Here is a 22,705-nt window from a genome sequence, read left to right as displayed (position 1 = left end):
TTTCACACATATTATCCAGATACTGACTGTTAGCACTTCGTTGTCTATTGCGCTTCCCACAAGAATGGGTTTAGGTGAGGCAGATGAACCTTTAGTCATATTACTTCAACACATTTAACATTAGATCGTCTCTAAGCTTTACAGGAATGTGGTTCTGAATGTAGACCGCAACCCGCCTCCGTTGACATCTCTGTCTTTTCGGTAGATGTTATAACCATGTATTGCTACCACTGTATCATCAAAGGTATTATCTAAGTGAGTTTCAGAAATATTCAGAATATGAATGTCATCTGTTACAAGCAAGTTATTGACTTCCTGGACCTGTTTCTTAGGCTACATATGCTAATATGGGCTATTTTTTAGCACTTTTCTGATTTGCTTGATTGTTTTTAATGCTTTACTGGAAGCTTATCAGAGGTAGACTTACTCATGTTATTTACATTGGAGCTGATAGTGCAGAGTGAGCTGCATAAGTGGTCTTCCTACTATTGCACACTGCCTCAGTGCTAACAGTGAACTCTGGTTTATAGGCTCATGATTACTGCTTACAATAGCTGTAGGATAAACAGATGTATTCGGTGCAATTAGAGGTACATAAATTAAATTACTTACATTACATTACTTACAAATAATTCACAAAGTAATCCTTCTCACCCCCCCCCCCCTTAAAAGATTTAGATGCACTATTGTAAAGTGGCTGTTCCACTGGATGTCATAAGGTGAATGCACCAATTTGTAAGTCGCTCTGGATAAGAGCGTCTGCTAAATGACTTAAATGTAAATGTTGTGTTTGCCAATGCCCTTAAGATCATGTACATTTGTTGCAGCATTTTGACGACTCATTGTCACAATGGTAGGGATTAACTGAGCTGGTCTTGGATCATTTACCAGTCATTGTTTCAACACAGCCTTGAAATGTGTGGACAGGAGCCAAGATAATTTAGATGGACTCCGTCATTCCTGTAGAGTATCTTCTGTTTCCAGAAAGTGTCAAAGTTATCAATAAAAGTGACTCCAGCAGAGCTACAGTAGTCTTTTAGTCAGACGAGTTGCGGTTTTGTCTCACCAGGAGTGATTGTCGGATTTGCGTTTATCGTCGAAGGAATGAGAGTTACACCAAGGCCTGGACTCTGGAGCGGGATCGATTTGGAGGTGGAGGGTCCGTCATSGTCTGGGGCGGTGTGTCACAGCATCATCGGACTGAGCTTGTTGTCATTGCAGGCAATCTCAATGCTGTGCGTTACAGGGAAGACATCCTCCCTCATGTGGTACCCTTCCTGCAGGCTCATCCTGGCATGACCCTCCAGCATGACAATGCCACCAGCCATACTGCTCGTTGTGTGTGATTTCCTGCAAGACAGGAATGTCAGTGTTCTGCCATGGCCAGCGAAGAGCCCGGATCTCAATCCCATTGAGCATGCCTGGGACGTGTTGGATTGGAGGGTGAGGGCTAGGGCCATTCCCCACAGAAATGTTCAGGAACTTGCAGATGCCTTGGTGGAAGAGTGGGGTAACATCTCACAGCAATAACTGGCAAATCTGGTGCAGTCCATGAGGAGGAGATGCACTGCAGTACTTAATGCAGCTGGTGGCCACACCAGAAACTGACTGATTTTGACCCCCCCCCCCTTTGTTCAGAGACACATTATTCCATTTCTGTTAGTCACATGTCTGTGGAACTTGTTCAGTTTATGTCTCAGTTTGTTGAATCTTGTTATGTTCATACAAATACTGTATTTACACATGTTAAGTTTGCTGAAAGTAAACACAGTTGACAGTGAGAGGACGTTTTTAATTAGTTAATTTTCAAAAATGTGTCCTGTCTCAAACAAACAGTCAATAACACAATAGAAAAGTCTATATACAGTGTGTGCAAATGAGATAAGGGAGGCAATAAATAGGCCATAGTGGCGAAATAATTATAATTTAGCAATTAAACACTGGAGTGATAGATGTGCAGAAGATGAATGTGCAAGTATAGATACTGGGGTGCAAAGGAGCAACAACAAAAAAATAACAGTATGGAGATGAGGTAGTTGGATGGGCTATTTACAGATGGGCTATGTACAGGTGCAGTGATCTGTGAACTGCTCGGACAGCTGGTGCTTAAAGTTAGAGAGGGAGATATGAGTCTCCAGCTTCAGTGATTTTTGCAATTCGTTCCAGTCATTGGCAGCAGAGAACTGGAAGGCAAGGTGGCCAAAAGAGGAATATGCTTTGGGGGTGACCAGTAAAATATACCTGCTGGAGCGGGTGCTACGGGTGGGTGCTGCTATGGTGACCAGTGAGCTGAGATAAGGCGGGGCTTTATAGATGACCTGGAGCCAGTGGGTTTGGCGATGAATATGAAGCGAGGGGCAGCCAACGAGAGCAAACAGGTCGCAGTGGTGGGTAGTATATGGGGCTTTGGTGACAAAACGGATGGCACTGTGATAGACTGCATCCAATTTGCTGAGTAGTGTTGGAGGCTATTTTGTAAATGACATCGCCGAAGTCAAGCATCCTTCACTCATGCTGCCAAACATACCCTCGTAAAATTGACTATCCTCAAATAAAATAAAATTTGATTTGATTTGAAGTCAGTTTTACGAGGTTATGTTTGGCAGCATGAGTGAAGGATGCTTTGTTGCGAAATAGGAAGCCAACTTGCTGTGCGGATGCAGAGAGAATAGTCTATGATTAGGGTGGCTGGAGTCTGACAATTTTTAGGGCCTTCCTCTGGTATAGAGGTCCTGGATGGCATGAAGCTTGACCCAGTGATGTACTACCTTCTGTAGTGCCTTGTGGTCGGAGGCCAAGCAGTTGCCATAACAGGCAGTGATGCAACCAGTCAGAATGGTCTCGATGGTGCAGCTGTAGAACCTTTTGAGGATCTGAGGATCCATGCCTAAGCTTTCTTATTGTCCAACAAGCTTTCTCTACCCTTAACCTTTTTCTGAACACCGCCAAAACAAAGGTCATGTGGTTTGGAAAGAAGAATGCCACTCTATCCACAGGTGTTTATACTACCTCTGAGGGTTTAGAGCTTGAGGTAGTCACCTCATACAAGTACATGGGACTATGGCTAGACGGTAAACCGTCCTCTATTGTAATTGCTCGTCTTTCACCCCAGCTGCCAAACTAACCCCGATTCTGATGACCATCCTACCCATGCTAGATTATGGAGATGTAATTTATAGATCGCCAGGTAAGGGTGCTCTCGAGTGGCTAGATGTTCTTTACCATTCGGCCATCAGATTTGCCACCAATGCTCCTTATAGGAAACATCACTGCACTCTACACTCCTTTGTAAACTGGTTGTCTCTGTATACCCGTCGCAAGACCCACTGGTTGATGCTTATTTATAAAACTCACTTATGCCTCACTCCCCCCTATCTGAGATATCTACTGCAGCCCTCATCCTCCACATACAACACCCGGTCTGCCAGTTACATTCTGTTAAAGGTCTCCAAAGCGCACACACCCCTGGGTCGCTCCTCTTTCCAGTTCGCTGCAGCTAGCGACTGGAATGAGCTGCAACAAACACTCGACCTGGACAGTTTTATCTCAATCTCTTCATTCAAAGACTCAATCATGGACACTCTTACTGACAGTTGTGGCTGCTTTGTGTGATGTATTGTTGTCTCTAACTTCTTGCCCTTTGTGCTGTTGTCGGTGCCCAGTAATGTTTGTACCATGTTTTGTGCTGCTACCATATTGTGTTTCTACCATGTTGTTGTCATATTGTTTTGATACCATGCTGTGTTGTCATGTGTTGCTGCCTTGCTATGTTGTTGTCTAAGGTCTCTCTTAATTATGTGTTGTGTTGTCTCTCTTGTTGTGATGTGTGTTATGTCCTATATTTACATTGTATTTATTTTTTATCCCAGGCCCCCATCCCCACAGGAGGCCTTTTGCCTTTTGGTAGGCCATCATTGTAAATAAGAATTTGTTCTTAACTGACTTGCCTAAATATTAAATAAAATGTTTTTAAAATGCCAAATGTTAATCCAGCAATTTGCACTTGTGTTGATGTTTCTATGACAATCAATGAAAAAGTTACTGTAAAAAAAATATTTAAATGTCTATCAAATCAACACTTGACTTGATCTGTACGGTCCCTAACAAAAACATTCGCTTGTGAAAGATCCTTCGAGGTTATCAGAGAGGAATGAAAATTGTTGTCAACCTTTTAATAGGCTAACGGCGAATGTCTGTTGAACGTCTGTTGAATGTTTGATATAAAACCTACTTTATCTTGGTTCTGTACCACCCCATAGTTGCACACGCATCGGTTTTGTTGCTAAACAACCAACACATAAATAGCAACAATGCAAAAATTATTAACGACTGGGTCGCGTCTTTAAAGAATTTTGGCTGGAGATTTTCCATTGATCTTGCTTCTTAGTCCAGGACTAGACTCAATCTGTGTCTCCCCATAATGTTTAAATGAGTGGAATGGGTTGATGTCTTACATGAAAAAACACATTTACATTACCAAATACATTAATGGGGTAAACCTACTCTAAGACTATGTATTAGGCTGTTTGAGAGAAGGTTTGACAACCCATCCAATGTGAGTGCATCTGTTGTTGAAGTACAGTAGATCAATAACGCTACAGTACTCTAGCAGAGGTCAAGCTGCTTATGCTGAAAAGCCTCATTAGTGCATAGGTCAAACTAGCTTTTGAAGTTGTATTTTTTTCGGCTTCAGACAAAAGCTAAAATGTAACTTAAAAAGTATTTATTTGTATTAATAAGTTGATACATTAGATAGGATCCATCTGCTAACTTTCCCTGATCAGGCACGACTCCAACACCATCATTACGTTTGCAGACGACACAACAGTGGTAGGCCTGATCACCGACAACGACGAGACAGCCTATAGTGAGGAGGTCAGAGACCTGGCTGGGTGGTGCCAGAATAACAACCTATCCCTCAACGTAATCAAGACAAAGGAGATGATTGTGCACTACAGGAAAAGGAGTACCGACGGGGCTGTAGTGGAGCAAGTTGAGAGCTTGGTGTCCACATCACCAACAAACTAGAATAGTCCAAACACACCAAGACAGTCGTGAAGAGGGCACGACAAAACCTATTGCCCCTCAGGAGACTGAAAAGATTTGGCATGGGTCCTCAGATCCTCAAAAGGTTCTACATCTGCAACATTGAGAGCATCCTGACTGGTTGCATCACTGCCTGACTTAGAGGCTTGGAAATAAATTCAATTTCAGTGTTGGGTCAGTATTTCAGTCCCATTGATTTTAGGGCCTTTCCTTTATTGAAATGGAATAAAATTTTATATTAAGAAAATATATTGATCATGAAGGAAGGGGTTTTAACATCTTACGGATCCACCCATTTTTTCAATATTCGCCTAAAATGACATTCCAAAATCTAACTGCCTGTAGCTCAGGCCCTGAAGCAAGGATATGCATATTCTTAGTACCATTTGAAAGGAAACACGTTGATGTTTGTGGAAATGTGAAAGAAATGTAGGAGAATATAACACAATAGATCTGGGAAAAGATACAAAGAAAAAACCAACCGGTCTTTTGTATTATTTTTGTACCATCATCTTTGAAATGCTGCTTTGGCAGCAGCTAATGGGGATCCATAATAAATACAAATACAAATAGACTGTTCTCTCTGCTATCGCATGGCAAGTGGTACCGGAGCGCCAAGTCTAGGACCAAAAGGCTTCTCAACAGCTTTTACCCCCAAGCCATAAGACTCCTGAACAGGTAATCAAATGGCTACCCGGACTATTTGCATTGTGTCCACTGCCTAGAGCCATATATGCACTCTCATGTAGATGGGAAAGAGTAGAACGTCTTGAAATGCCTGCAGTATCTATGGTGTTGTTATTAATTATACCCAGCGGGCAAAACTGGTTGCAACAACATCATTATGACATCTTTTAATGAAATCATGGTCAAGTTGAATACTAGTTGCATTAGAACGTTTTTGTATCGCTGTTTAACAACCAGAAACATGTATATTTATCTTGTTGTAACCTGGTTATCTGACCAAATGAAAACATGATGTAATCCCCACGATGTCTTGATCTCATCATGAGAAAGACATCTTTACCTGCTCGTAACAGTGACCAGTTGGTTGTAAAGTCTGCCCATAGGTTATTTTGCTTCAGGTGGGATGTACAAGTGACAACAGGAAGAACTGACAAATTCACTGACTCCCAAACAGATGTGGTTCGAAAGGAAACATTTTCAATTTATTGGATTCTGAAAAAAACACTGTGCTCTTAAAAAAGTTACATCAGAATGTGCATACTTCAGTGGTTCTTCCTGTGTAATCTCCTCTCCAACTTCAGTATATCCCGCTCTTTCTGTCTCTTTTCCACTCTGGCCAGAGTTTGTTGCACATTCTTGCAAGGCACCTCTGTTTTAGATCTATGGAAAAGGGAGAGAGAAAGAAAAGATAGCAACATGTTCATATCATGTATAACTAACTAATATCTAATTTTGGAAGAAACTCTTATAGAATATTTTGCACTAAAATATGAACACTTGTACTATAAGTCAGTTCTGGCACCTTTTTTATTTATCTTAAGCACTACTGAATGTGTCAGAATTAGAGGCTTGGAAATTCCATTTCAGTATTGGGTCAGTTTTTCAGTCCCATTGATGTTCGGGCCTTTCTTTAATTGAAATGGTATAAAATGCTATATTCAGAAAATATATTGATCATGAAGGAAGGAGTTTTAATCCTTTTAAGGATCCGCCCCTTTCTTTTTCTATTTTTGCCTAAAATGACATTCCCAAATCTAACTGACTGTAGCTCAGTCCCTGAAGCAAGGATATGCATATTCTTAGTACCATTTGAAATTAAACACTGAAGTTTGTGGAAATGTGAAAGGAATGTAGGAGAATATAACACAATAGATCTGGAAAAAGATAATACAAAGAAAAAAACAACCGTTCTTTTGTATTTGTTTGTACCATCTTCTTTGAAATGCTAGAGAAAGGCCATAATGTATTATTCCAACTCAGGTGCAATTTAGATTTTGGCGACTAGATGGCAGCAGTGTATGTGCAAAGTTTTAGACTGATCCAATGAACCATTGCATTTCTGTTCAAAATGTTGTGCCAAGACTGCCCAAATGTGCCTAATTTGTTTATTAATAACTTTGTTAAAAATTGTGCACTCTCCTCAAACAATCGCATGGTATTCTTTCACTGTAATAGCTACTGTAAATTGGACAGTGCTGTTGGATTAACAAGAATTTAAGCTTTCTGCCAATATCAGATATGTCTATGTCCTGGGAAATGTTCTTGTCACTTACAACCGCATGCTAATCGCATTAGCATACGTTAGCTCAACCGTCCCGTGGAAGGGACACCGATCCCATAACAGTGCTATTTGTGAGTTCCTAGGTCAAGCCATGTGGTAACACGCATCTTAATTAACATTGTTGGTAAGGGCAGGTAGCACCACATCTGCCACACTGATCCTCATCACCGGGGCCCCTCAGGGGTGCGTGCTTAATCCTCTTCTGTACTCCCTGTTCACCCACAACTGCGTTGCCAAGCACGCCTCCAACATTAAGTTTGCTGACGACACAACAGTGGTAGGCCTGATCACTGACAACGATGAGACAGCCTATAGCAGGCCTGGGCAAATATTTTCCATGGAGGGCCACATTAGAATATATTTTTGCCTTCGCGGGCCAGAATCATATTACAGGATTATACCACATGTGTATGATTGTGTTGACAGATATCTACTGTAAATCACATCCAGATTTGCTACTTATTTTACTTTTTTAACATGCACAGAAATAAACCACATCCATGTTCTCTGTTTGGTAGGTATTTTCATTATTAAACATGCAATGTATTACACATAGGGGAAAGTACACTGTGCATTCAGCACCACGGACAGAACTCTTGTTCATGGGTATGCACAAAAACACAAGAAAGAGAGAGCTCAACATTACAATTAAACTACACAATCAGTGTGAGGAGTGAAGTCTCTGATGGGCATTGACTAGAGCAGTGAAGTCAGGTATATTCTCTGACGTCACTAAGCGCAGAATTGCTGAGAGGTGAGAGTCAGATGATCTGTGCCTTGACTTGTTATATTTCTTTACTGGAAATGTCTGTTCACATACATAGGTTGACCCCAAACAGTACAAACATCTTGTGAGCATGACTCCTCATCTTTGGAAATTTTTGTTCATCGAGAGATGCATAGAACCTTGTTAGTGACGTTGCTTTGAATAGTTCTCCAATCACTGCGTCAGACTGAAGATCAGTAAGCTCAAGTTGCAGGTCAGTGGAAGCGTTATCCACATTGAAAGTGAAAGGAGAGGAAACCAACAGAATGTCATTTTCCAACACTTTGAAATCCTCAAAACGACGAGAAAACTCACCGTTCAAAGCACGCAGCAGCGATGTATACTTCTCCCGCTGGTCATCTGATATGGAACAGACTAGTAGCGTCGGAAGGTGGGTGAGATAGTTGGCTTCTACTTGGCGGGTCAGGAGGAGTGATTTTCACTTGAAGGCTTTGACAAGGCTGTACATTTGATGTGCAAAAAGGCCCTTCCCTTGTAGTTGGGAATTCAGGGCCATGATGTCCACGGTGAACCCAAAATCAGCCAACCATTCTTTATCTTGCAGTTGAGGGAAATCCACATATTTTCCTTTCATTTGAAAAAACTCAGCAACTTCCGACTTCAAGTCTCAAACCGTTTTAAGCACCTTCTCCAAACTCAGCCATCTCACATTTGTGTGGTAGAGGAGATCTGCATGACCCGACTCTGTCTCTTCCAACAGTGATACAAACTGCCTGTGGTTTAAAGATTTTGCTCTTATGAAGTGTACCACTTTATTGACTGTATCCACAACATGGCTTATTTTCAGAACACATTTACAGAGCACCTCCTGATGAATAATGCAATGCAGGAAAATAATTTTCTGATCTGAGTTCAGCTCAGCTACTTGGTCTTGTAGCCTTTTCAAAAGGCCAATGTTTTTTCCTGACAAGTTTGGGCACCTATCAGTGGCCACATTAACATCGACGGGGCTGTAGTGGAGCGGGTCAAGAGTTTCAAGTTCCTTGGTGTCCACATCACCAACAAACTATCATGGTCCAAACAGACCAAGACAGTCTTGAAAAGTGCACGACAACACCTTTTCCCCCTCAGGAGACTGAAAAGATTTGGCATGGGTCTCCAGATCCTCAAAAAAGTTATACGGCTGCACCATCGAGAACATCCTGACCTGTTGCTTCACCTCCTGGTATGGCAACTGCTCGGCATCTGACAGTAAGGTGCTACAGAGGGTAGTGCGCACAGCCCAGTACATCACTGGGTCCAAGCTTACTGCTGTGATGGAAATTTCATGCATGTGCTTTTTCTTATAACTAATTTCTGTCTTCCATTCATGTGATGTTCTATAAAGCAATTTCTGTGTTCACGCAAGTGACTGATTGAACGAATCCTCACTTATCAGTAGCTTCAATTTGGCAGTACGCCCAAACCTTGTTTGTAACGAAAGATCTTAGTTTCAAGGTCTCAGTATAGAGAGAAGAAGCCTCGTGAGGTATTGGTCGGTCACATGTTATGAACCAGTATTGGTCGGTGACATGAATGAAAAAAACCAGTAAGGATGAGTTAATTATGCTAAATCATGCAAATATAACTTGTCTGTGTATAGCTGTATTTAACTTCTTACGGCTGAAATCCGGTTAACGGGATCGATTTGACAACAGCCAGTGAAAGTGCAGGGCGCCAAATTCAAACAACAGAAATCTCATAATTAAAATTCCTCAAACATACAAGTATTATACACCATTTTGGGAAAAATGGGAAAATGGGAAAAAAGGAGCGAGACCAGGAAAGGCTCCCTAATGGTTTTAAATACCCATGATAACCATAATATAAAACCAAATAACAAAAATTAATCAACCATACTCCTTAGTTCATAATGCAATATTTATACTTATGTTCAATAATAGTATTCTTAAAAAAAAAAATATACACACACACACACACACACACACACACACACACACACACACACACACACACACACACACACACACACACACACACACACACACACACACACACACACACACACTACATGACCAAAAGTATGTTGACACTCGTCGAACATCTCATTCCAAAATCATGGGCATTAATATGGAGTTGGTCCCACCTTTGCAGTTATAACAGCCTCCACTCTTCTGGGAAGGCTTTCCACATGATGGAACATTACTGCGTGGACTTGCTTCCATTCAGCCACAAGGGCATTAGTGTGGTCGGGCACTGATGTTGGGCGATTAGGCCTGGCTCGCAGTCGGCGTTCCAATTCATCCCAAAGGTTCTTCCACACTGATCTCAACAAACCATTTCTGCATGGACTGCACTTTGTGCACAGGGGCATTGTCATGCTGAAACAGGAAAGGACCTTCCCCAAACTGTTGCAACAAAGTTGGAAGCACGTCTAGAATTTCATTGTATGCTGTAGCATTGAGATTTCCCTTCATTGGAACTAAGGGACATATCCCAAACCATAAAAAACAGCCCCTGACCATTATTCCTCCTCCACCAAACTTTACAGTTGGCACTATGCATTGGGGCATACCTGCGTTCTCCTGGCATCCACCAAATCCAGATTCGTCCAGATGGTGAAGCGTGATTCATCACTCCAGAGAATGCGTTTCCACTGCTCCAGAGTCCAATGGCTGCGAGCTTTACACCACTCCAGCCGACGCTTATCATTGCACATGGTGATCTAAGGCTTATGTGTGGTTGCTCAGACATGGAATCACATTTCATGAAGCTCCCAACGAACAGTTATTGTGCTGAAGTTGCTTCCAGAGGCAGTTTGGAACTTGGTTGTGAGTGTTGCCACGGGGAACAGACAATTTTTACGCACCGCGCGTTTCAGCACTCGGCAGCCCCGTTTTGTGAGCTTGTGTGGCCTAACACTTCACAGCTGAGCCTTTGTTGCTCCTAGACATTTCCACTTCACAATAACAGCATTTACAGTTGACCGGGGCAGCTCTAGCAGGGCAGAAATTGTTGGAAACGTGGCAACCTATGACAGTGCCACATTGAAAGTCACTCAGCTCTTCTGTAAGGCCATTCTACTGCCAATGTTTGTCTATGGATATTGCATGGCTGTGTGCTAGATTTTATACAGCAACAGGTTTGGCTGAAATAGCTGAATCCATGAAGGGGTGTCCACATACTTTTGTATATATAGTGTACCTTTTGTGAGTAAATTCCTGTGTACCGAAGTGAAATGGGTTTCCATCGCTTTTTAAACTTTACTGATGGTTTTCTCACAAATAAAATTGCATTAAATAGTGAGTGTGCCCACTCTGGTCTTGGCACATGCGTTCTAGCGTGTTTGCTAAAGCGCACGTATAGCCTACATGATGAGATTATTGTGGACAAAAGAGCAAGATCATTTGGATGAGATTAAGACCCTCAATATTTATTGGAAAGGAGCATCAAGCTCATCACCTTGCACTTTCACCAACCTGTGATGATCATCATCATTAATTTAATCTGTAGCCTAATAAACTGCATGCTTTCTCGAATAGTCGTAGTGGGAGGACCACACAACATGTCATCCCGTGACTCCAACTTTACTTCGATATGATGCTTTTTATATCAATATTTGCACATAAATGCGTTTCCATCGACATTTCATGCATAATTCATTTTACCGACACAAAAAGATCCCACTTTGTCTAGCGTATTTTGTTTTGTCGATATTTGGAATCCACATACTTTCTTTGGAATCACATATACATATATAGTGATTCTGTTCTTGTTTGCTGTGACTGATTATGTCCCCTAGGCTAATGAACACTTACTTCTGGAGAAAGAGACTCTTCTGACCCGCCTACACACCTCAAAGGTATGTTTCTCATACCACAGGTGACTATCAGCACAATACCTGTAGGATACCAAAGAGTAAGTCAATTATACTTGACACAGTCAATGAAACAACCATTTTCAAATAGTTTGGGGTAGGGTTGCAAAACTCCTGGTAATTTACCAAAGTTACCAGAATTTTCAGAACTGTTGGTAAATGAACAGGTAATTTTGGTAGTCTATGGAAACTTTAGATATTTCAATTAGAGAAATTAGAAAATATAAAAGGTATTCTTCATCTCTATACTGTACAGTATCTGTGTGCATGTTGTCCATGAGTTTCTAATAGATTGACCATATGTTTCATGCAGTGGAAGCTGCTGAGGGGAGGACGGCTCATAATAATGGCTGAAACTGAGTTAATGGAATGGCATAAAACACATGGAAACCATATGTTTGATACTATTCCACCGGTTTTGCTCCAGCCATTACCACAATCTCCCCAATTAAGGTGTCCCCAACCTCCTGTGGTTTCATGAGAAAATTGCCTAATTAATGAATGAAAACATCAAATCAACAATGACGTCATTTGCAATTAACTGCAACTCTTCCAACTATTCACTTATTTCACAACTGCCACCAGTTCAGCCCCAAAACTCTTACAGCAAAGACATATTGATCAACTAAAACAAAAAAAACTATTGGACTATATTGGACAGCAACAGTATTCACAAAGTTCAGGGGTTAACTTAGAAAAACCTATATTTGTGATTCTATTTTTCACATAAAAAACATTATTTTATATATTTTACATGTTATGAAAATTACCTAAAATCTTCGAAAGTAAAAAAATTCTAGTAGTTTACTGGTAAATATATAAAGTTACCGGTAATATTCCCCCACTTTGCAACCCTAATTTCGGGGCACTCAAGTTGAAAGGCATAACATAATGATTATCTCACCATTGGTGACGTGAGACAACAAATAATCTATATCTAACTGTGATTGTTAGAATATGTTGGATGCACCTTGTTCAATCAGCTTGTGAAAGTACACTGTAGTGTGGCTAAAGGGATCACTATACGATACCTCTTCATGTGAGTCTTGTAGCTGTAGGAGCGGCAGAGGCACTGGGAGAAGAACTTGCAGAGCTCGAGTACGCAGGGCTGTAGCTTGTGAGCACTCACAGTGGTGATGGTGCTGCTAGTAATGGAGTTGTCACTCCGCTCTTCTATTTTGGTCAAGCCAGGCCTTCTCCATGGGCAGCCTGCCAAAAAGAGACATGGTTTCTAAAAGTAGTGAAGCAACACCTAGGAATGTAATAAAATAAAAAAATGTGATCTACCAACTTCTTATTTTTTTACCACAACATAAAGGAGATCAATTACTATGTTGATTTGTGAGTCAAGACATGAATGGAAATGGCAGTGGCGCAACACAGGACTCGCTGCAATTCATAATAATAAATTAAATAATAATGTTAATCACAGCTAAGTGATTACAAGATGATTTGGATAAGGTGCTCTAGACTTTTTTACCCCTAGGCCTACAGTAGAATCATGAATTGCAAATCTGACTTCATTTTCCTACCATCTCTTCATAAAAGTAAATAGTTGAGATTTCCGTCCCGCTTTAAATTACATTCAGCTTATAAAGGGTTCATAAATGTGGCATAACTGTGTGATAAAATCACCTATGGCGAATGTGATATAAACATGTGCTTTACAAAGGGTGACATGTTGTGCTGAAGGATGGCATACGCTTTAAAGGGATGTGTCGTGTAAAATTACATAATTAGTCATGCTATCCCATGTTTTACTGTTTAAAGAATTGACTCTTGTTATATGCTAGTGTTTTTTCTAACCTGATACAAACTTGTCTTTGTGGGACTTCTAAGTCTAAGGCTCAATGCATCAGCGTGTTGATGTCACCGTTCCATCGGCAGAGGAGAAAAGCCGCACTAACCGTACTATTTGTGAAGTAAATTTGTGGCGAAATCCTGCACTTAAGTGCACTGCCACTTTAAGAGCTCATGAGCAGTAGGAAGGAGGAGATAAAAGAGCTCGTTAAGCTCTATTGGAGAGAGCTCTTGTTGGCGCGACAGTTTGGTTTGTGTGTGCTATGCAACGACGTGTTTGCTCTCATTTGGGACCGCGACAGTTTTGTTGTGTGCTATGCTGCAGAGGTGTTTTGTTTGTCTTCAGCGTATGTGGTTGTACAGTGTTTGGATCAATCCTCGGTGTGATCGCTCGACGACGTGGTTGTTCTCATTTGGGACTGCGATGGTTATGGATCCAATGGATTAGTAGCAACATGGTTGTGAAGCGTTCAACTACAACCCAACATACCATCGGACAGTCAGACCGGATACCTGCACCCTCCAGATCACAGCTAAGCCCMCTCTTGTTCTTTTTCTCTCTTTCTTTTCCCGCTATGTTCCAGTGCTTTACACTGAAACCGACTATTTCCTAAGTACATTGAAGGGTCATTGGAGCTGGACTAGTGTGTATATGAACACCACACATTCATACCCTCTGCACTCCTTCCCTGGAAGAGAATACAAACTCTTGAAAATCCTCTGTGTGATGACTGGTTTCATTCGTATTGTATGAAGTTGCTGTTTATTTGCTCTGCCATTATTGTTATATGAGGTATGTTTGGTGGGGTTACCAAGAATTGTGGAAGGACTGTGATGTGATGTGTGATCTATAGGGTGTGTATTCTTTTTCTCTCCGCGGGCTATCTGGTCAACAGGCTACACTCTAGGCAGTCTCTTCTGTTGATGTGTGTGGGTCTGGTAGTGGTACTCTCGCTGTTCTACTATTCTTTTCTTTCGGCAGGGTTAATACCTGCCTGGCGCCCGAACAAAATCTTCTATACCTTTCTCTAATTAATACCGCTACAGAAGTGGCACCCGAACAGGGACTTGAAAGAAACACCCCCTGACACCATCCACACAAGGTTGAATCATGTATTTTGTTGGAACCCCATACTGTGTCAATGTGGACACACCTAATGGTAATCGTGTTCAAGATTCTTTCATTGTGGAAGGATTAGATGAACTAATGGAGTTGGATAGCACTGACCCTCATCCCAGGTTTCTGGCTCGCCTATAATCTCTCACCATTACCCTCCCCTCAACCTCTTCCTGTTACCCTGCCCAGAGAGACTGGGAGAGGTGCTCTGTGATCACTGGACGACTGGAACATCAATGGACACACACCAATCATAGTTTGACAATGCAGGAGATGCCTTCGTAAACTCAGTGAATGTGTGGAGGCTCATCAGACAGATGTGCAGCGGAGGTTGGATTACCTTCCCTGTCAAATGGAGGAAAACCAACAACAAATTGTTCAGGACAGAATATTACACGATTCTCTGAAACAGGATATTCAGGGACAACTGCACCAGTTCAAAACACAAATAGAATCTAACCATCAGCAAGTCCTAATCTATCTTGAGGAGGACAAAAACAGAGAGCAGAGGAGTCTGCCTCTGTTGTGAAGGGAGTGTGTTCTTATCTGAAGGAAGTTATGGAGGACATGAAGAACCTCTCTCACAGGGGAACTACGATTGTTGATTGAACAAACTAAAAAGGACACCGTTAATGAGATGGGAAAGCACAGAAGGCACAGACCTTCAAATGGAAGAGCTGCACCAGGAGAAATGAAAGGCTTTTCCCTTCTGGACAAATCTTCTGTACCTCCCTTAGGTTTTACCTCTGCCACTGGCTTGGTCAGTAACGGAATAGGAACAGGTAGCACTAACAAACCCCTATGAAGATACTGTTAAACAGAACTCCCGCTGAAACTGTCATGCCTCCTCTAGAGCGTCCCTCCCTATCAAACTACTTTTCCCCACTTTTGGCAGCCCAGAAGATGATGTTGTCCACTGTTTTTCTTATCTAAGTGTAATGATTTTCTTTCTATCCGGCCCCTTACTGACTGGGAGGTTCTTGCCACCTCCGCCATGTTCTCCATGGTACAGCAAGAGACTGGTGGGAGATAGCCTGTGACATGTGAAAACCTGGAGGAGTTTCAAAAAAATATTCCTCTCAGCCTTCCTCTCAGAGGATTATGGGGATGAACTGGCGGAACGTGTTCGGTACACAGAGTCCAGGGTGAAGCAGAGCCAATACGGGACTTTGCTTCTCCTATCGAGTTCTATGTAGGAGATGGAAGGCTGACATTACTGAGCCGGAGATGGTCAAATCTCATTCTCAAGAACATGATTCCCCGCCTTGCTAGTCAACTTCGAGAACGTGTGCAGAATGTGGATGATCTGGTGCGTCTGGGGACTCAGTTTGAGAAGGACTGGAAGCACCACCTTCAAACTAAAAACCCTGTTCCCTCATCCCAGTATACCATAGCTCTCCTAGGGCTAAACCATCTCAGTATTTGTACCCAGAGCCAAGACAAAAGTCCAGTGATGTGTTGGAGGTGTAAAGTCCCACATCCTCCAGGTTCTTGCCCGCTCTATGTCCAGCGTCAGGATGCTGGAAAAGGTCAGAAAGGACAGAAGACCGACAGTCTAGACAGACGTGGTGGCTTGCATACCATTGGGTCAGCCTTAATGCCCATGAAGCCTTTAGACATCACCCTAGCTGTCTTATTCTATTCCGCAACAACTATTGGTGCCCTGACTGTTAGAAACTGGAGAGGGAAGGCCATAATTGACACAGGAGCAACTTACACCCTGATGCAAGAGGCCCTTTGGCAGAACATGGCATTACCTCATGAGGAGCTACAAACATGGGAGGAGGGACCATTGTACTTGGCAATGGAGAACCTACCACCCTTTGGGCTGGATTAGTATAATCATACAACTGCATGATGAGACTATTAACTTCCTGTGGCTATTCTTGCAGATTCAAGCCTTGCATTTGCTGTAGCCTTGGTCTAGACTTCCTGTTCTTCAGTGGACTGACCATCTCGATGTCCGAACCCTCCTATCGGCTGCACTCTGACTATTCCCAGCCTCATCCATTTCAACCTGGTAATGCCTGATTTCAGGCTGGAGCCTGCTACATTTTGCAGAGTCCGGACAAGGTCAAGTCAGAGACCGAGAAAATATAAAAAGACAAAGAACAAAACATGTTTCACCAGTGAAGTCGGAGAACCCAACTGTCCACCTGATTACGCCGTACCCCCCTTCTATCCGAGAGCAAAAGCAAACCTGATGCTGATTTCTACATCAAACAAGCAGTGGACACAGGCATGTCTGTCGGATGAGGAAAGGTGTAAGCTCTCCCAGATGTTGGAGATGAACAGTGAGGTCTGCACTCTTACACTGGCCCGTACAACCATCTTCAACAACAAATCTATACCCGGCATGATGTCCCTATTAAGCAGCGTCCTACAGGTTGTCCCCCCGCAAACTGGTCAATCTCAATGAACTCGCTCAAAGGCATGTTGGAGAATGGAATTGTGGAACCGTCTTTTTTCCGGATGGGCTTCTCCGTTTGTCCTGATTCCTAAGAAAGATTGGTGGGTATCGATTCTGTGGTGGACTGAACAGGAAGCCGAATGCCATAACAGAAAGCGATGCCTACCCTCTACCAAACATAAATGACATACTGGAATTTGCCAGGAGCATCTATCTTTAGTCTCTGGATCTGAACAGTGGTTATTGGCAGGTGGCAATGATCCGCTAGTCGGACAAGACTGCCTTTGTCACCGCCTGTGGTTTGTACTCCTTCAAAGGTCATGCCTTTTGGTTTGAAGAATGCTCCAGCAACCTTCCAAAGGTTGATGAGACTGTCCTGGGAGATCTGAGGGGAGAAATTGTCTTGTGTATCTGGATGACACATCATAATCTACTCTTCCTCTGTCCGCGGATCATCTGAAAGACATACAGGTCCGTCTTCGACCAGACTAAAGGCCTTGCAGGTTGACCTTAGAACTTGAAGAAAAGTGTTCGTTTCTGTTTGCCAGAACTCAAGTTTCCTTGGTCTGTGGTTAATGGCTGAAGGTATCCATGCAGATCAGCTAAAGTTTGCAGGCCGTGGCAGGAATTCCCAATTCCCACAATCCCTCAAAGCTGTTCAGCGTTTTCTGGGTATGGCTGGATGGTACCACACGGTTTGTGCCTGACTTTCAAGGTCCGCTGAACCCCTCAACCACCTTAAGAGAAGGGTGTGAAATTCCATGGGACTCTTGCATGCCAAAGTGCATTGAAGCACTCAAAAACAGTCTCATTATCCTCCAGTGCCTTGGACATCCTAACTTGAATGCTCATTTCATTGTGTACACGGATGCAAGTCAAACAGGACTTGGAGCCGTCTTGGCTCAACAAACAGGCTTAGAACAGAACGAAGTTCTTGCCTATGCAAGTCGCACCCTTAATTCAGCCGAGAGGAAATTATTCAATGACTGAAAGGGAGTCCTGCGCTGTGGTCTTGGGCTTTGGAGAAATGGAGTCTAACTACTTGGAGGCGAAGATCTTCACCGTTGTCACAGACCACGCTGCTCTGCCAGTGGGTTTGGGCATCAGGTAAGACCAACAGCCGTCTTATTCGCTGGTCTATTCCGACTGCAGAAGTTTGACTTCAATCATTGAAGTATCGCAAAGGAAAACTGACGTTGTCACGCAGATGCCCTTTCTCGGATTACAGAGCTGCCAATGTTTGTCCTCTCCTGTGCGAGCACTTACCACTACCGCTAAGTGTCGGGATTGATTCCTTTCCTCTGGATGATTGAGAGTGTATGGAGATGCCCAGCAGAAGGATGCTGCCATCATGGCGATCCACACAGAGTCTGTCCTGAAGAAGACTCAAAGAGTCGTTTCAATGATAAGTATAAGCATAATTCAGGATAAAGTGTATCGAAAAACTCCAAGAGGAGAGGGAATACACAGCTCCATTATCGCGTCTTCATTCCCTCTAACATTGATGTGACCAGATAATCCAAGCTTTATCATGCTAACCCATGAGTGGCCATCTTGGAGTTTTTAAGACGTATCGAAGACTACAAGAGGTGGTTTACTGGCCAGGCATGTGGGTTGATACCCGGAAGTTTTTGTACAGCAGTGTGAGTCTGCCAGAAATACAAACCAGACATTCAGACCTGCTGGAAAATGCAGCAGACCGTGGTAACCATCCAAATGAAATGTTGGGAATTGACCTCATGGGACCTTTTCCTCCCAGCCGGGGAACCCGGAATGAATTTTTATTGGTGGTAGTGGACTACTACACACACTGGGTGGAGTTGTTTCACTACCGCAAAGCCACTGCATCACGCATTGCTCTAATTCTGCGACGGGAAGTCTTTACCAGATTCGGAATTCCAGACCAAATCCTCTCTGACCGAGGTCCGCAGTTCCATATCAGGAATATACAAAGGCTTTGTACCTACTGGGGTGTAATTGCCAAGCTGACCACAGCCTACCATCCTCAGACACCTGACCGAGAGGGTAAACCGTACCCTGAAAGGGATGAATTGCTTCATTCGTGGGGATCAGCACACAAGGTGGGATCAACATCTTCCTGAATTTCGCTTTGCACTGAACCTGCGTGCAGGAGACTTCTGGGGTCACTCCCGCTGAACTCCACCTGGGAAGACCACTAAAGGTCCGATGGACAGAGTCTTGCAAAGTTCTAATGTTTCACCTGACTGCCCAGCGTTTGATGCCGTACAGCACCACCACACCTTGCTAGCCAGAGTGGAGGCCAGCAAAACCAAAGCCAAACAACGACAGCTGGAAACTATGATAAACATAGACGAGACGTGTGTTTCCACCCCAGTCTCGTGTCTGGGTACGTTCCCATCATCTGTCGAAGGCATCTAAGAAGTTCACTGCCAAGCTAGCTTCGAGATGGAAAGGCCCATACCGTGTAGTGCAGCAGTTGGACCAGTGAACTACTTGGTCTGTTTGGAGGACACTGGGGAAGATGTCAGGACGGTGCATGTTGTTGACCTAAAGCCTTGCTACCCTACGGCAGAAGAGCTGGATCGCAGGCAAAAAGCAGGAACTCTTCGTGGAGGACTCTGATGAGGACTTCCCTGGTTTTGGAGATAGCAGGAACATTAAACTTGTCAAAGCCTGCCATCCTCTCTGTTTCTACAGGCTTTTGTTTTTTCATGGGGGGAGGAGTGTGGCGAAATCCTGCACTTAAGTGCACTGCCACTTTAAGAGCTCATGAGCAGTAGGAAGGAGGAGATAAAGAGCTCGTTAAGCTCTATTGGAGAGAGCTCTTGTTGGCGCGACAGTTTGGTTTGTGTGTGCTATGCAACGACGTGTTTGCTCTCATTTGGGACCGCGACAGTTTTGTTGTGTGCTATGCTGCAGAGGTGTTTTGTTTGTCTTCAGCGTATGTGGTTGTACAGTGTTTGGATCAATCCTCGGTGTGATTCCGCTCGACGACGTGGTTGTTCTCATTTGGGACTGCGATGGTTATGGATCCAATGGATTAGTAGCAACATGGTTGTGAAGCGTTCAACTACAACCCAACATACCATCGGACAGTCAGACCGGATACCTGCACCCTCCAGATCACAGCTAAGCCCMCTCTTGTTCTTTTTCTCTCTTTCTTTTCCCGCTATGTTCCAGTGCTTTACACTGAAACCGACTATTTCCTAAGTACATTGAAGGGTCATTGGAGCTGGACTAGTGTGTATATGAACACCACACATTCATATCCTCTGCACTCCTTCCCTGGAAGAGAATACAAACTCTTGAAAATCCTCTGTGTGATGACTGGTTTCATTCGTATTGTATGAAGTTGCTGTTTATTTGCTCTGCCATTATTGTTATATGAGGTATGTTTGGTGGGGTTACCAAGAATTGTGGAAGGACTGTGATGTGATGTGTGATCTATAGGGTGTGTATTCTTTTTCTCTCCGCGGGCTATCTGGTCAACAGGCTACACTCTAGGCAGTCTCTTCTGTTGATGTGTGTGGGTCTGGTAGTGGTACTCTCGCTGTTCTACTATTCTTTTCTTTCGGCAGGGTTAATACCTGCCTGGCGCCCGAACAAAATCTTCTATACCTTTCTCTAATTAATACCGCTACAAATTGAGTATGTAGTATGCTTATTGGTCATAAATACCAATTCATTGCTTTAACTAATTATGACAAATGTTAAGAAAATGTTGAACAATGTTATAAAGTTATGACTTTTCAAATCAAGTTATACGTTATGTTGGCTGACAAATTTGTTGCTTACGCTATCCTTATGAACCTCATAGCATATAATTGCAGCAAACTTGCTAGTATATTAACTATATGGTATCCAACTACCCAACGTTTATTGACTTGATTATTCACGTCATTCTTAGCTTAGCTAAATGGTATAGTTGTTGTGCGTTCTCAATTGACATTTTTAGATAGGGTGCTTTGTAAATTTGCTCTGGCTATTTGTTTCTGATTTCAGAGCACTCTTGTCTGAATGCGCAGAATAACTGATGAATTTACGAATGGTCAACACCTGTAAGATAAAGAACGTAATTAAATAGTTACCAGCAGCACAGTTAGTCACCAACGCTTTGGATAACATGAAAAAAGCCTTTCAAGCTCTGCTAGGGTGAGTAAATGGTCAAAGTGAGGATGTGTTCTCTTATTTGTGTCTGGAAGTAGCAAGCAAGCTGGCCAACTTTAGCCAGTTGGCTTGGGTGCTTGACTGCCTTTGTGAGGTCAGAGAGTGGATCAATCCTGCCCCTTCGGGCAGTGTGTGCTCTAAACAGTCCAAATTGTTTTGTAAAATGTCTAACGAGTAATTTGTTATGCTAACAAGCTAGCATAAGGCTGCATAGTAACAGCATCAACTTCCAGGAGACATGCAAAACTCAACTGAAAGGTTACAGTTTGTTTACAGTACACTAAAATTAACTAATAGTATATAGTATGAAGTTGTCATGACTCTCCTGTGAAGATCTGAAGGATCAGGTTACAGTGGGTCCGCTCTACAGCGCACTCTCGTTTCCCCACTCTGCTGAAATGAAAGTTGAGAATCCCTTTGTTACCACAGAGAAAGACTTTGTGGTATGGTAACCTCAAAAGTTTGAATAATGTAACAATATTTCTGTATTCCAATCAGTTGGAATGGTCCGTGGTTATTTAAACAATAAATCATCTCCAACATTTACTGTGTGGTGATATCATTTAAGACGTTATAATGGAAACAACTTTAAGAACTTTCACAATGTATTTATCAGATTTAAATCTAAATGTTGTGGAATTTATATGATTAAATATGAAAATATTTGTGAAAAGATGAAATGTGACTTTAGTCTTCTCAATGAGAAAATGTTTTTTATGTATAGTTTATCCATTCAGTCAAATCTTTATTTTCTGAGTTTTAATTAAACACGTGAATTCTTTTGATAAGAAATGTACTGGAAACATGCAATACCAAATATATGAAATGTTTGACTGTTTTTCATTAATTAGTCTAATATAGTAAGAAACACTTCTTTGAAGGGTTTGAATTACCTCTGTCCTGACTTTCCAGTGCCGTTTGATTTATATTTCATAGCCATATTTGTGATTCGGACCAACTGTTTTAACCTCTCTAGGGTACGTGAGACGGTAGCATCCCACCTCTTCAACAGCTAGTGAAACTGCAGGGCGCCAAATTCAAAACAACAGAAATCCCATAATTAACTTTCCTCAAACATACATGTATTTTACACCATTTTAAAGATACACTTGTTGTAAATCCAGCCACAGTGTCCGATTTCAAAAAGGCTTTACGACGAAAGCAAACCAAACGATTATGTTAGGTGAGTGCCTATTCACAGAATAACACAGCCATTTTTCCAGCCAAAGAGAGGATTCACAAAAAGCAGAAATATAGATCAAATTAATCACTAACCTTTGATGATCTTCATCAGATGACACTCATAGGACTTCATGTTACACAATACATGT

At 42.4% G+C, this 22,705-nt stretch overlaps 1 protein-coding gene across 1 annotated transcript in view; it reads right to left on the bottom strand.

Annotated features, from left to right (window-relative positions):
• Window positions 1–6,188: 6,188 nt before the first annotated feature.
• Window positions 6,189–22,705, bottom strand: part of LOC139023565 (HERV-H LTR-associating protein 1) — a 66,933-nt gene continuing 50,416 nt past the window's right edge. The window contains 3 exon segments of the mRNA XM_070436969.1: window positions 6,189–6,393; window positions 11,840–11,922; window positions 12,930–13,107. Of these exon segments, the coding sequence (XP_070293070.1) occupies window positions 6,311–6,393; window positions 11,840–11,922; window positions 12,930–13,107 (344 nt within the window). The 3' untranslated portion in view covers window positions 6,189–6,310.

The sequence above is a fragment of the Salvelinus sp. IW2-2015 genome, linkage group LG33 (genome assembly GCF_002910315.2).
Source record: "Salvelinus sp. IW2-2015 linkage group LG33, ASM291031v2, whole genome shotgun sequence".
In the NCBI taxonomy this organism is placed as follows: domain Eukaryota; kingdom Metazoa; phylum Chordata; class Actinopteri; order Salmoniformes; family Salmonidae; genus Salvelinus; species Salvelinus sp. IW2-2015.
This window is presented reverse-complemented; position numbering and strand designations above follow the sequence as displayed.